General features: G+C 39.6%; 1 protein-coding gene across 3 annotated transcripts; it reads right to left on the bottom strand.

Annotated features, from left to right (window-relative positions):
• Positions 1 to 4,017: 4,017 nt before the first annotated feature.
• RO60 (Ro60, Y RNA binding protein) lies at positions 4,018 to 11,422 on the bottom strand. Of its 3 annotated transcripts, none has more exons than XM_027899257.1 (8): positions 10,779 to 11,422; positions 9,873 to 10,093; positions 9,476 to 9,622; positions 8,112 to 8,249; positions 7,835 to 7,951; positions 7,009 to 7,122; positions 6,463 to 6,609; positions 4,018 to 5,230 (listed from the first exon to the last, which is right to left on the bottom strand). In XM_027899257.1, exons 1-8 carry the CDS (start codon positions 11,356 to 11,358, stop codon positions 5,078 to 5,080), a joined length of 1,617 nt encoding a protein of 538 aa, XP_027755058.1. In that variant the 5' UTR covers positions 11,359 to 11,422; the 3' UTR covers positions 4,018 to 5,077. The 3 variants fall into 3 exon arrangements, with proteins under 3 accessions (XP_027755058.1, XP_027755060.1, XP_027755059.1); XM_027899259.1 differs by having other exon boundaries at positions 11,008 to 11,163; XM_027899258.1 differs by lacking the exon at positions 4,018 to 5,230 and having other exon boundaries at positions 6,468 to 6,609; positions 7,016 to 7,122.
• Between the last annotated feature and the right edge of the window lie 4,332 nt (positions 11,423 to 15,754).

A 15,754-nucleotide genomic window follows, 5' to 3' on the forward strand; every position in this document is an offset into this window, starting at 1 on the left:
CAAGGTTTTTTTGTATAGAGATACAATAAATGTTTAGGAGTGTATTATGTATCCTAGCATGGATGACTATCTTTTATTACGGGTCAGAGCTGTCCAGTGTCAAGAGATACAGGGAGCTACAATTTCTATCAGTTCTACTGAGAAGTTCATCTTTACTTACACACTCTAGTTCAGGGAATTGTATTTTAAACTGGACTGCTTTCAAAGATGTAACACCACTATAACCGTTCATTCAACCTGTTAGTAACTATTCTAACCTCTTATTAGCAGTAAATGTACTAGAACCACCTGTTTTTCATTTTTATATTTAGTCCAAAATATTTCCTATGACTTTACAAATACTACTCCAAGTAAGAAAAAGTACTTGCAAAAGATACTCATCATCAGTTATTTTCAACATCTCTAGCTTAGAGGAAACACCTAATCAGATGTTTGACTACTGCGTAATTTAAAACACATTACTACCAAAACCACCCCCAAAACATCAGTGCGTTTACCTGAAATAATTATTAACATGTATTGAGCAAATGAGTTTACTCCCCATATTGATATGGTGTTTTGTTCAGCTGCTCAGAGTGATATGCAATTGTTCACATGAAATGGCAGATTTTCAAGAAACTCAAAGTGCTACGTCTCAGCTCTTGCAGGAACACGTTTTTTCCCTTGATGTCACTTGAGGAGCTGGTGGCAGTCCTGTATTCTCCAAGCTTTCTATCAGAGCCATATCATAAGAGCAGTGATAATTCACAAGTAACTATACATTCATGTTCACTGGAAGGTAACACTCCTACCATCGGTTCTTTAAGCCCTGGTTTTAATGTCAGAGAAGGTTTTCCTCACCGGTTTGGTTTGTTCATTAAGGGACAGTGTAAGTAAGTAGCAGGAATACCCTCAGTAACATGTACCATCCCGTTTTAGCACCAAAAGAGATGCCCGCGCCACAGAACGCGAGCTCTGGATTTGTAGTTAACATGTATGAGGCAAAAAAAGAAAAGTGTTACAAGTATCAAAAGTATAATATGAATTTACATTTAAAAGCTTAGGTTTTAGGCAGAAAAATACGGTCTTATGTGTTCTTTACCACAAGGGGTAAATCCGTTATTTTTATAAATCATAATTATTTTCAAATGAACATCAAATTCACTGTTTACAACAGCCAGCATTAGCATAAAAGAGGCTGACACACATATGTTTTAGAGGAAGTTGTAAAAGCATCACTAAAAAACCTTTCTAATCTTTTAAGATCGATCTACTAAAGAGATCTTTTAACTTCCCCCCATACACACACATATAAAACACACAGAGAATTAAATACATATACACATTAATTGCTATCAATCCCTGTTCCAAAGTGGTAAGATACTCACTAGCTTTCTCCTTGTTTACTCACAGTCTTACTCTAAGACTAAAAATCAAAAAATAAAATAAAAAAAAAAATCCAGTTTCAATCACTTCCTAAACAAGATCTTGTGAACGTGAAGGATGCAACTGTACAGTTCATAAAAGTTTTTAAGAATTGGTCACTATAAACTGGAGGTAGTTTTGAAATATGTTAGCTTGAATTAATTCATGAAATCAGAAGTAGCATTAACCTACAAAAATATTTTTAAAAATGAAATACTCTCCTGTTAGGAAGATTGTTTCTATATCACTGAATACATTCTTTTGGAAAAAAAAAAAAAGTAGCTTATGGTTTCTGGTTGTTCCCACTCAGCTTTGGAGAGCAGGCCAAGACACATGCACTTGTTGATCTCTCTTGCTGAAAGTGTGCTGATGCTTCCTGAAGTTGTAACATGGACTGAATGTGGCATCACAGTCATTTGCAAGGTCTTTTTCTACTAAAAACAGTTTTTAGAGCTTCCTGCAAAGTGTATTAATTCTAAAATAGTGCTTCCGAAACATATTGTGCAGAAACTGCCCCTCAATTTATCTTAAGAGATATTTACTCCTGAAAACCCAGATGATAATCTACATAGAAAAAGACTGGCATGAGCTCTTCCACTTTCAGTTTTATCAGTATAAAATTTCCCTGGATAACTTTTATCCTGTATCACAGTCACATGGTCTCAATATGTACCAGAAAATACTTTTAGGTATAGTAGGTTTTAACTGTAACCATGGAAACCATTGAACCTTAGTAATGCTTAAAATACAAAGATTTTAAAAAGCCCAAAGAAAAGTCCCTCTCAGTGAAGTTGCTGTTAAACTGACGTCATTAAAATTACTAAACCCATTTTTTTCCAGCCCCATTCTAAATGTAATTCATCAATTTATTCTCGCAAACAAGCATTCCACAGCAACAGGGGAGGGGGAAATTAAAAATCTCTCCATATTTATAACATATTACAAGTGAAATTAAATTATGTATACCCTGTAGCCACTTTCAGCAAACTTCCCACCGTTATTTTAAATCGTGTGCAACGGGAAAAAAGAGAAAAGAGATTTCTCATCTGCTCTTCTTGTTTTCCCTTCACAAAAAGGTAACAAGGATCATTATGGTTGGAAATGACCTCTGAGTTCATCGAGTGCAACCTTTAACCTAACACTGCCACATCTACCACTACGCCACACCCCTAAGCACCACATCCACGAGTTTTTAGAACACTTCAGAGATGATGATTCCACCACTCCCCTGGGCAGCCTTTTCCAAATGCTTGACCGGACACAGGATTTGAGGTGCAGCCTCACCAGTGCCAAGTACAGGGGGGCAATCATTGTCCTGGTCCTGCTGGCCACACCATTGCTGATACAGGCCAGATCCTTTCCCACTGGGCAGCATTCCAGCCACTCTTCCCCAAGCCTGGAGTGCTGCATGGGCTGGTTGTGACCCAAGTGCAGGACCCAGCACTTGGCCTTGTTGAACTTCATCCAACAGTCCAGGGCCCAAGGATCCTGCAGCACCTTCCTATCCTGCAGGACATCCACCCTCCTGCTGCCCAACTTCAGGTCATATGCAAATGATCCTCTCATGCAGATCATCAATAAGATGTTAAACAGGACTGGCCCTCGTACTGGTGATGGAGGAAACTCCCCTCACCACCACTCTCCGGGCACAGCCATCAGCCAGTTCTTTATCCACAGGGTACCCATCCAAGCCATGGGCTGTCAGCTTCTCCCGGAGAAACAGTGGGAAACAGTGTCAAATGCTTTCCTACAGTCCAGGCAGATGTATCTACAGCCTTTCCCTCATCTACTGTGCAGGTCACCAAGTTATAGAAGAAGATCAGGTTGGTGAAGCAGGGCCTGCCTTTCATAAACCCCTGCTGGCTGAGCCTGCTCCCCTGGTTGTCCTGCAAGTGCTGTGTGATCAAGATGATGTCAGTAACCTTCCCTGGCACCAAGGTCAGGCTGACAGGCCTGTAGTATGCTGGATCCTCCTTCAGGCCCTTCTGCTAGATGGATGTCACACTGACCAACCTCCAGTCATCTGGGACCTCCTTGGTGAGCCAGCACTAATGAAAAATGATGGAGAGTGGCTTGGCAAGCTCGTCTGCCAGCTCCCTCAGTACCGTTGGATGGATTGAATCCAGCCCCATAGACTTGTTCCTGTTTAAGTGGAGCAGCAGGACACTGCTCCCTCCTGGATTATGAGGACTTCACTCTGCTCCTGGTCTGGAGCTGGAGGAGCCTGCAGGAATGTGAGGACACAGCACCAATGCCCCCACGCAGCCCATCCTGAAGTCCAGATTTTTGACCCTGGAGCTGCAGGCTCACCTGCTGGACAACAAGAACTGCACTCAAGCCGTGGAGGAGCTGAAGAGGGTGGTTGGAGGTGCCTGCCAGGCAGCAGCGACCTCCATGCCTGCCCTTGGCCTCCTGGAGCTCATCAGCTTCCTTTGCACACTCCTCAACTACTCCAACTTCAAGCAGTGCTCAGAGCACTGCAGGTGATCCATCTGCTGGCACTGGGTGACAGGTCCAGCCCCTTCCTGGCACCACTGGTCTCTGCTGCTGCTGAAGTCCTGGGGGACAAGAAGCTGGCCATCCAGCAGGAGTACAACCCCCTGTTCATGCGGCTGTGGGAGTATCTACAGCACAACAACTCCAAAGTCCATGAGGAGGGGGTCAACACCGTGGCCTTCTTCACTTACCCTAGTGGGGAGCTGGACTTGGTCAAGCTGGCGTTTGGGCCAACTCCAGCACTGGTGGACAGCAAGAGCAGGGTCTGGAATGATGACACGGAAACATCTGCTGTGCTGGCATCCACAGGCCCCAGCAAAACCATCCCTCTCTTCAAATCAGCGGATGCTGTGGAACTGGAGGACAACAGGGACGGGGTGGATGTGGAGCAGGTCAGGCAGACCATGCTGAAGCTTAGTGGGCCAAGGGTTTGTACAGCACACTGTGCCCCTGCTGTCATCTGGTCACGACAAGGGGTCCTGTTTACGCTCTGGAACAGATACAGACTGGCTGCTGATGGGCCACAGGACTCTGAGCACACATAGTTACTGTGGGTATCACTCAAGGGATGATGCTCTGGGAAACTGCAGCTCCATGGTGCCTAGACTGATCCAGGAATAAGTCCAAGAAAAGTCTTGAGCGCATGGATAGGAAAAAAACCAAACTGCCTTGGGAAAATAAGCATGCTGGAGACAAGGAAGGTGGTTCAGGAGTCGAGATGCCTTTCTCAAAGGGTGTGGAAAAGGGCTGCCACCTGTGCTGCAGGGTTCTGAAGGGCGATCTGATTCAACTGACAGGCATAGCCAGGAGTGTCCGAGCGGTGCAGGGTGTTCCTGTGTGGCACCAAGTCCAGATATGACAGTGGTGACATGTGGTGCCACCTCCAGGGGCAGAGGGATCACTGGCTACTGACAGCTCTTTTGACACTAGAGATGCAAGCGCTGAGTTTTAATTAATTTGTTAGATTTGCATGAGACCACAGTTATGTTCAACCTCACAAACACCTTAGTGAGAAGCTCTAGTCAGAGATGCTTGAACTGCCACCACCTCACGTAACATTCTGATATGTGTATATATAATATGCCATATTCTAACAAAGTGTTTTTGGCTGAGAGTTCCCAGGGTGAAGTCTGTTGCCAACAGTGGACCCACTGGGAAGAGCAAATGCCTAGAAAAATTAAATCAAATCCAAAGTGAAGTTTCGAATGACCTCCAAAGCTCCTGTATCAAAGCCACATATATCCAACATGCCTCTGTCATCTGGGTCTGCCACTGTAAAACCATTTGAGGTCATTCCACAAATAACCAGTTTTGCAGGAATACCCATTTTCTAGAGAAAGGACAGAAAAAAAAAGTCAGAAAATGCATACAGAGTAAAACATGGCAGTACATACATATACAGTAAATTAAACATGCCAGAGGGCCAAATCTTGTTTGCATAAACCACTGTCTGAACAGACATACTGACAGAAACGAGATATGCCACAATCAGAGCTGAACACTGCCTGTTAACATTGTGTTTAACCTGCAGTAGACATATTTAAATAAGTGGAAATAATTGCAACGAGGTATATTAACAAAAAATTCCTGTAATACTACAATTCATAGATCGTTTGAAATGCAAACATTGCATTTGCTATTATGCAGTTCATTCTTAGAGACAACTCAATAATAATTACCAAGGGTAATTATCAGGCTCAAAGAGTGTGTTTTTGTCGAAGGCAAGGATTTCCAAATGTTGGCTGAATAAATACAACAGCTGTGGTCTGGACAATTCTGCTAAATAAGCTGAATTTGCAGGTGAGTAACCTCTAAGACAAAGCAAAGCAAGTGGCATAAAGGCCAGAGTGCAGGAACTCTTTCCTTATAGAACAAGTTTAGGAATGGGAGCTAATCTCAAGTAAGAGAACTAAAACACAGTCCATACACACATGCTTACCAGAAATACTTTTTGTAGTTTAAAAAGTAGTTTCTTTAAAGCATAAAAGATTGTTTACTGAGGTTCTAATAGCAGTGTGCTTGGAGATGCTATTTTTCTTTCTTCTATTTTAAAATTATTAAGCTTAGAGTAGTCCCTTTAAAACATAATGGGCTTTCTACAGAAAAAAAAATCACTTCATCCTATAGACACTTCCCTACAGGCTTATCTTTATTACTTTATTTAAACTTCTTGGTTTCTACTGCAGACACAAAAAGGTAAATTTAATTCTGTGAGCCAAATTTCATTCTGGAAGAACTATAAAAAATTTATTCAATCCATTATATATAGAATGCAAAAATTCATATACTCCCTGAATACCAAGCAAAGTTTCATGGATATTGCAATACACCAAGCAGGGTAGGGTAATTCAAATCCTTTTAGCAAGTCTGTGGTTTTAAATATGCACAATTAGTGCAGTATGTCCACCAGTTCTACCTAACTGCAGAACTGATCAGCTTTTAACAATATATAATTATTTACTGAAAAAAAGCCACAACGACTTCAGTCCCTAAAACATTTTTAGAGTTGGTATTTATTTAGTGCTGCGTTCACTAATCCTAAACAGTCAGAAGCATATTTACCTCTCTGTATTCTCTAAGGGCTGTGGCAGGAGGAGTATTTCCAGCAAAGGTCTCATTATCGGTAAATACAATGAAGACATCAACAGCTCTCTCAGTTTTTTGAGCCCATATCATTGGAAGGGAACAATCAGTGGTACCCACTGGAATCTTAAGAGAAAAAAATAAATATACATGGAACACATTATTACAGAAATTAGTAAGCCATGGAATTACCTTTTATGTAAGCTTCATGTTTTATCACACGGAGGTTTTTTTGTTAAACTTAAGTCAACTTATTTCATCTTAGGGTTTTCTTTTAGTTGAGTTGTTTTTTTTTTTAAACATTCTTTTAATCTCATTGTGATCTAGCACTACCATTCTAAATTGCAATGTTTAATATCTGAAATTGTTTAATAACTGAAATACTGACATTTTTTGGACTTTCTCTAAATAAAAGGGACCAAAAAAGCCAATGTTTTACTACAGAGACACAGACTAAACAAAGTAATAAAACTATTACAAAGAAAGTACAGTGTAACTGCTGAGACTTTTTTTTTTTTTACATACTTCATACATTTTCACTAAAACTTGAGGTAACGTCATATCAGCCATCACTGGACACGGGACCATTTCATGTGAGAAGGCAACAATGTGGGAATCCTTCTCAGTACGTGCTACAACCTGAGAAAGAGGAAGACAAAAACAATTCAGTTATTTTACTCTGAATTTTTAATGTCTGGATGGAGCCATTCCCTACCAAACACACAACATGAGAGGCTCTTGTATTTAATACACCAGGTTCCTCACGTGCACCAAGAGTTCACTCTACACTTTAAATATTCTGTAATATTTTACTGCAAATAAGCACTGCCAAAATCAGAGCTAAAGAACTGCTCTAATTACTACAACTAAAGATACTTCCAGATTTCTTCTCTCCCCTCTGATATAAAACATGGAGTGTTTTTAAACGCCAGCAAAAGTTAAACTCCTCTATAATACAAGAATACGATGCAACACAACAGTTTTGCAACACCAAACTGAGGGAAAAGTGACTGTGAATAAAGGCCACATGGATAACTCAAATGTACACAGGATTCATCCTGAAATTTCTTAATCCAATCTGTGTTATTCTATAAATGCTTCTGAAAAAAATTAAAAGGTATTTTCAGCAAAGTGAAAGAGCTGCCCTGACCACTTTGGTTTATACTTGAAACCAATCTTTCTGAATATGGTTACCAGTAACTTTAAGGAACTGATCTACCAGTAAGGCACAAGGTCACTCCTCATGTACCCAAAAAATATTATATATAAGTTTCCTCCTGATTTCTAACCAGCTTTAGAGCACCTTTGTATCAAAAGACCAGTTATAAACAAAAGAAATGCAATGCCTCACCATACACATCACTGCTGCAACAGTGCTTGCATTGAGCACACTGCCCAAAACTTTTTGTGTCATTGATGCACTGACATCAACTGCAAGTAGGAAGCGTTTTCCTGTTGGTTCAAGTGTCTAGAAGGAAAAAAAAAAGAGAAAAAAAGAAAATAGGTACACATTATTAATATTGTTGCCAAAGTTTCAGCACTGTTACCCACCCCACAAAGTTTTCTTGCTAAGCTTTCAGAAAACGCAGAACTCTCAAAAAGCTTAACAAATTGAAGAACTGTATTACCTTGAAAGCTTTGTAAAATGAGGCATCTAAAGCTTCTAAAATGTCTTCATCAGGACGCCACCAAAGCTTCCCTCTGCTTCCATGTCCAGCTTTATATGTTTCTAATGCAACCAAAATATGCAACGGATGTATTTTACCCTACAGGCAAAAGAAATAAAAAACGAGTTTCTTGAAAATCTGACCTCCTTTAAAACAGCAAACAACAAAGTAGTAACAAACTAAACAGGAAAATAAGGTTCTCCTACAAAAATCTCTGGCTCAGTATACTATTACTTTAAATTTGTTAAATTTGAAGAGTTCATGCAGCCTTCACACAGCTGTTGTATGAACTGATACTCCTCAGTTACTGGTGATGGACGTCACTGCCTTTCCAGAATCCTCCAATTAACACCAAATATTATGCTATCACCAGAATTTTGGTAGAAGTTTAAATCTTTATGATTGTCCATCACAGGTTTGCAGTAACAAACCCCTGTCCTGCTGAGAGGAAAAGAACAAACTTAAAATGAGTTTTTATATCCAATACAGTAACACTGGACAAAGAAACTATTTTCAGAACACAGCATTCATTTCCCTCTTGCTATAAAACATTCCCAGCATTTTTTTTCTTTTTTTTTTTTTTACATTTGTTTCATGCTAAACCACATCTTTGCTTTACTGAGTTATCAACATTTTGGTATTTTTTTCCTCAAGGGGAGTTTCATTCATTAATCACTGCCAGTAACGAATCTCAGCAAATCTGAATAGCTCTACAGTGCCTTTCTTCCATCAAAGTACTGCACCATCGTCTTTGCTCTCCCTTCTCCAGTGCCTTCGTGTGATTAAAGAAGAAACCAGAGAAAGGGAAGAGCAGTGGGATGGGAAAAAAAAAGGACCTATGTTGTTGTGCTCAAATCAGCTTTGGTTTTGAATAATTTAAGTGTCCTTATTTTAATCTTCCCAACTCACAAAACTGCTTGTCCTTTTTATTTTCCATTAAATTCCTGTAATTTTTTTTCTCCCTTTGGGGAACCCTCTTTCCCCTCTTATTTTCTTACCCCTTTGATGGATAGTAAAGCAATCTGAGAGGAGAAAGTCTCCCTTTCCCTCCTACAGCTATCCTACCTTCTTCTTTCACTTCCTAGGATCCTGTACAAGTGACTTCACTCCCTTTTTAAGCTTGCATTGCTGATTCTAAATTACAAGACCCAGAAGGAATGCATGAACCCCAGAGCTAAAGCTTGCCAGAGCCCTCATTTAAGAACAAACTACACAGTTCCTCCGAAGAACTTCACTTTTATCTTGTAGAGGATGGCTGAAGAAACACAGTGAAGGAAGAGATTAAAACCCACAAGGGCTGGCATCGATTATGAAGAAGTTCTTACCTTTTTCAGCAATTTCTCATTTCTCAGTTTTTCACATACTATTGCCACTTCTGAACCTCGTGGTTCAAGCACTGCATTTGCTGTCAGCTTTCCCAAATTTCTCAACAATACAGAAATGGGCATCTCCTTCAGCAACGCCTTCCAAACCTATGGCCAAAGAAAGAGAAGGGTAAAAACAAAAAGACAAGATTCCCAAACTACAAGAAGTGAAATCTGTGCACTGAATAAGTGTATTTTAAAATAAATGCACAAATTATACACTGAACTTCATTTCAACTAGCTCTTTGGGCAGACAACTTGAAAAACAGCATAAGGGCTACTTTTTACAGAAATCTAGGCTTAAGACTCTAAAAAGCATTACCCTAAAGAGAATCCAAAGCTAATGAAGTTGACCTACCTCTTTAGATTTCAGGTGATTTGTCAGGAGATGCTCTCTAACTAGACCATATTCCTCTATCAAATGAATAACTTCCAATTCATCTTTTGTGCGTTTTACTTTCTCCACAGCCTCCAGATACTTGAGGAGTTTTTCAGTCTCAGCAGAAACTGCTTTCTCTTTATAAGCTTCTTGGACATCTTTCCACCCCTTGGTAATATATTTAGTGACTATAGCAATTCCTGTTGGAAGAAAAAAACATTTTTTCCAGCAGGATTACCATCTGTATACTGGTGTTTATCATTCTTATGCAAACGAGTCAGCAGGTTTCTATCTCAGACCTGCCAAACACCTATTAAAAAGGTCAGCCACACACAATTTAAAACAGTACTTTTCATTACTGTATTATTCTCCTTAGATCTTAGGAGCCTCATATCTTTGCCAGGTTGCCCAGAGAAGCTGTAGGTGCCCCATCCCTGGAACTGTTCAAGGCCAGGCTGGATGGAGCTCTGAGCAACCTGGTCTACTGGAAGGCGTCTCTGCCCCTGGCAGGGGGTTGGAACAAGATGACCTTTAAGGTCCCTTCCAACCCAAATCATTCTATGATTCTATGACCTGAAACCAACAGATCTTAACAAATAACAAAAAAGTGTTATTTCATCATTTGTAAGCAAATAAAAACAAATTTAGGAAATTGTGCTATTTTATCTTCTCTTGACATATGGAAGGAAAAAGAACTAACAAACTGTTTATCTTGAAGATAAACAGGTCAATTTCTGATACAAACACTTACATTTTTAATACACAATTTACAAGATATCCTCACTAAGAATTCATCTACAGTGGTACTCGGGTTTCCAAAATAGTTCCACAATAAATATACAAGGTTTAAAACACAGTATTTTCAGGTAAATAAAAATTTATTACCTTCACTGGCAGGTTTTAGGTGGGACAACCTCAGAAGATCTTTATGAGACCAACCACTTCTTTGCTTATATTTTGTAACTGCTAAAGCAAGAGCCATGCCATTCTTTCCATTGTACCAATCTGCAACAGCTTTCCTCAGTGCACGGCCCCACATGCCACATTTCATGCCCTCCTTCAGATCTTTTTTAAACTGGATGAAAGTAAAGAGATGGGTTGGTACGCAACACACCTCAGGGACAGCTTTAAACGCCGCTTGTTTCGTTTTCACATCAGAGCACTGCGAGCAAACCGCGAGGGCAAAGAGCAGGGGCTCCTGCTTTGCCGCTCTGCCCTCCTGGCTAAACGCTTTAATTTCTTCAACAACTTCACAACCCCTGCCCTCTTCAATCAGTCTCAGTAAGGCTGCTGCATTCTCAAAGCCCAGCTTCTGCTCCTTGATGTGGTAGGCACCACACTCTGAGCCGAAGCACAAGAAGTGCCGCAGTCGGTTGGTGTCGGTGACATTCCACTCGTCACCACCTTCGGAGCCGGGCACCTGCTTCTCACTCGGGAGCTGCGCTCGGCTCTCCTCGTCCTCCATGGTTTAGACTTCCAAGAGGTCTGCTGAAAGAATAGTAAAGTTTATAAAAAAGCCCCGATGGCTACTCTTTCATCACTTTTTAGCAAAGCAAATATATCTCGTCTACACGTTTCCTTCATAAAATTAACCACAGTACACTTTCAGTGTGCAATAATACACATCTTTGGGGGGGGAGAAACAAACAAAAAAATTCTCTGAGTTATAATGGTGACAAACTTATTTACTTGAGACAAACTTAGAAGCTACACAAAAAACATGTTTGGTGTTAAAGCCTTTTGTCACTAATAGATGACATCACTTTCTTACCTAGATTTTTGGATTGCAGACTAAACAGCTCAAAACTGACATCTTGCCCTACTCTATTTTGCTGAAGAATTGCTAATACTGACCAACTGGAGAGAAATGAGGGTAAAATAAAGAAATAAATTCATTAAAAACTGTTTAGTCAGAAATTTCATGAGAGTTTATATATGGTGGGTTTCAGTGAGGTTTAGACAACAGCTTTTTAACAACTGAGTACCTCAAGAACAAATTATCTTTGTTATAGCCTCAAACAGTCTGCTGTTCCAAGTGAGATCCAAGAAAACTCAAGACATAACAAATTCTGTACCACTTTACAGTACAAAAATTCTCAGTCTTTCAGGTCTTTATACACTCCTGAGTTGCAAGAGAGTTCAGCTGTAATATTTGCAGGCAACATCACTGCTCCTACTTGGAGAACATCCAGCGTGGTAAAATTCAAGCCCTGACATTTAAAATGAAGTAAATGCAGGTGAAATCAAATCAGCAGGGCAAGGGCAAGAAAATTCATTATCATTACTACCTCCAAAACATTAATAGCACAACAATAAATTTAGTTCTTTCAGTTCTCACCAAACAATAAAAAGACATTAAATAGCACTAAGAGCTCCTATTAAAAAAAAAGAAGCACCAATAATCCACTCCATCAAACTATACACATCTTAAAATACGCACAGACTGAAGTCTGAGAACAGACAAATGACATTTCCAAGAAATCCACTGAACAATTTCAAGGTATTGCAAATACTTGCTTTTGACATGCTCCTTCCGATATTAAAGATGAACAAAAGCATTCAGCCTCATTTACCAGGATAAATTAGAATAAATAAATGGGACTAACAGAGACAGAGGGGTTTTCCCCCCCAGTTTAGGTAAGCGTTTTGTTTACAAACAACTTCCCTCCTCTTTGACACAGAATTTCCCTTTCTCTGTGACTAGAAATGTGCCTTTCCTGTTTTTCCTGTACAACACCTGCGCTGATCTGCACCCTGCACCAAATAATAACCAGCAGCACTCCCATTACATTCTACAAACTGCTAAAATCACACAAACAGAAGCCATATGCTGACAACTGGTTTAAAAAAGCAGGTTTCAGTTAGAAATAAACTATCTTTCATTGTATCATTCGGAGCATCACTATTTTTCTTAGTGATTAAATTATATATTCTAACCATGTCTCCTTGCCAAACCTATTTAAATACAAATCATGGTTGAGCTGAGTTTTTCACTGACATCTGAGGCATGCAAATACACTGAAAATAACAAGGCTGGTATTCTCAAGGCATGAATACCATATCAGTATCTTTTAATGTCTAGATTCATATATTTCAATACAGTACACGGATACTGAAAAACACCATTATCTTGAAGGAAAAATGAGTTGCATGAAGGATCATGGTGAATAATGAGATCTCCATATAGATGAAATATTGAGAATAATTTCTTGCTGTATGTTTCATACCCCTGCTAAAATAAATACTGCTACATTAAAATGAGACAAATGAGAAAACTCTTTTCAGTCACCTATGGATTATTGAGACTTAAAATGAACTGGAAGAACCATGTCTTCAGTTAAATCAAACGGCTCACTTTGCAGATTATATTAAGAAATACTAGTACTACTTGGAATATTTTGGCGTTTTTTCCTGTATTTACCCATTTGTGCCCAGGTTCCATCTGATACGTCCACTTTATTTTAATTTTCACTTGGAGAGTCTCATACACCCAGTTTTCTAGTCACTAATACAAATTAACTGCCATCCTCATTACCACCCTGAGGATAGGGACAAACCTAAAAATTGTACCCTTTCTCAATTTAAAAATAATATTTATCTGATTGGAAATCTAGATTTTTTATAAAATACCGTGACACAAGATTAGTATTTCCATCATAGGTATCATCCTGAAAGTCAAACAGTTCACTTCTCCATTGTTACGTGTAAATATGCAGTATGATTTTAACTGCATTGTTTTAAAGAAGTTTAGAGCTAGCCATCAGACAAAAAAATTCTCCTGCTGCAGTCCTCTATTAGACTGTGTAAGTAACCTAACTTATGCATGTTAATAAGGCATAATTTTTATATTTACCTCTGTATGGACTAGGCTATTCATGGACTCAGCACCGAAAAGAGTTTATGTGCCTACATCCACAGGCTTCTGACACAAACCCATAACAGAAAAGATAGCTGCCAACTCCTTGCTCTTCTGAAGCTACCTTTAGTTTTTCTGACACTTAGCTCTTTAATTTGCCTTCTTAGGAATATACTACAAGCTCCAGAACCAGATGCTGTTAGAACTTCCACCTTTTGCAGAGCTTCATTTTCAGTCAGCTCTCAAAGTTGTCTTCTCAGATAGAACACAGAATGTCACCAGAGTGAATTCCCTGCAGCACTTATCCCATTAAAAATGTCCACAGCAAGTCCTCTGAAACCTTTAATAAAGTTGTTAATGCTGATATAAAATCTATGACATGAAACAAACTTGTCTCAAATGGCTCCTTGCTGCCTAAGGGCTTTAGAAAGAGATTCAACCCAACATAATATTTGGGATCCTAACACAAACTGTAAATTCTTTAAAATAAATACCTATTTTAAAAACTACCTTTGAAATCTGCCATTCATACCACCATTAAACAGTCACACTAAAAGTATCAAACTGACACTTAGCCAGGAACTACTTGAAAAGCATTTACTCACAGTTGAGCTATTCATGTTGGCCATTCCTAACCCTGTTTTATACTTTAACCTCCCAAGTTCCCAAAGCTATTCCCTCCCTCAGACCAGTCCCTCTCCTCTGCCCAGACCTCAGTCTTATTTTCTCCCTTAACACTTGCACAAAAAACAAGTTTCACCCTCCCAGATGGATTAATGCAAATACTCACTTAACTTATGTTCTACCATAACCCAACTCTTCATCTGCTGAGCTGCAGCAGGAAACCTGAATTCCAAACACTCATGGAGGATTTATCAATGATATTTTGGCTCCATGAGCACTTTCAATTTTTGAGCTACTGGGATACAAGCAACAATGTGAAAAGCCTTAGAAGTCACAGACTAGGTACTTTACAACAAAAATTGCTGAACTAAACTCCATAGTTGCTCATAGTAATTAAAGAAAGAGAAAGAATTCTGTATTACAACCATCATATGAATTTGTAAGTTAAATATGGCTTTGACTGCCCTGAAACAGTCTACACTGAAGTCTTGATTGGTTAGTCAGTATTTTTATGTTGCTGTACCACAGCACGATTGAGTTCCATAAATGGACCTTTATTAATTTCTATGACTTTTACAATTTGCCACAAGTTTTCCTAAGAAATAAAATGTTTTAAAGTACACGTTTCAGGTACACATGAAAAAAACACATAAAGCACACACATTAACAGAATTATAGATTCTAGCTTAAGTTCGTAAGTTTAACTGCCAGGTTAACAACGATGAGCCAAACTTTGTTGAAAGCCGACAGAATTAAGCTTTGAAAAAAATAAGATGTAAAAAATGTACTGACATTTTAAAGACAACACTTGAAATGGTCTTCCAATACTTCAAAACCATATATACTTCATTCCACGAGAAGCTGCACTTTGCCACTCTGCCCTCAAAATTAAACTGAAGATGATAAATACTGCCTTGTGATTCATTGAGCAGAGAGACTAAAACAATCAGAACAAATTATGTTGGCAACAAAGCAGGCCTGTGCTACCTCACATAGTCCCCATACTTCTGAAAATAAGCACTTCTACATCAACTCGAACTCCAGGAGAACATTTCCCAAACCACAAACGGAGCGATGCACGATGGCAGCACAGCAGATACCAGACTACACGAATCACTCACCCGCTCACACACTTCTACTGCACGATTTGCAAGAACCTGCCTGCTTAAAAAAAAAACTGCTCTGACTGAGGGGCAAAGGCAGCTTAGCTTACGCAGAAGAGAATTACGAGGTAGGAGCACCTAAAGCCGATAGCGGAGCGCAGCTGTCAGTCTCTGCAAAGGCGATAAACACGCGTGACGGGCGAGCTGCGTAACCCAGGGACACGCCCGGTAATGCCCCGCGGCTCTCCCCTCGCCCAGGTGCCGCCGGGGGTGCCCCC

Source organism: Empidonax traillii, unplaced genomic scaffold (genome assembly GCF_003031625.1).
Source record: "Empidonax traillii isolate 1590-97213 ecotype Southwest subspecies unplaced genomic scaffold, ASM303162v1 scaffold652:size654491, whole genome shotgun sequence".
Taxonomy (NCBI): Eukaryota; Metazoa; Chordata; class Aves; order Passeriformes; family Tyrannidae; genus Empidonax; species Empidonax traillii.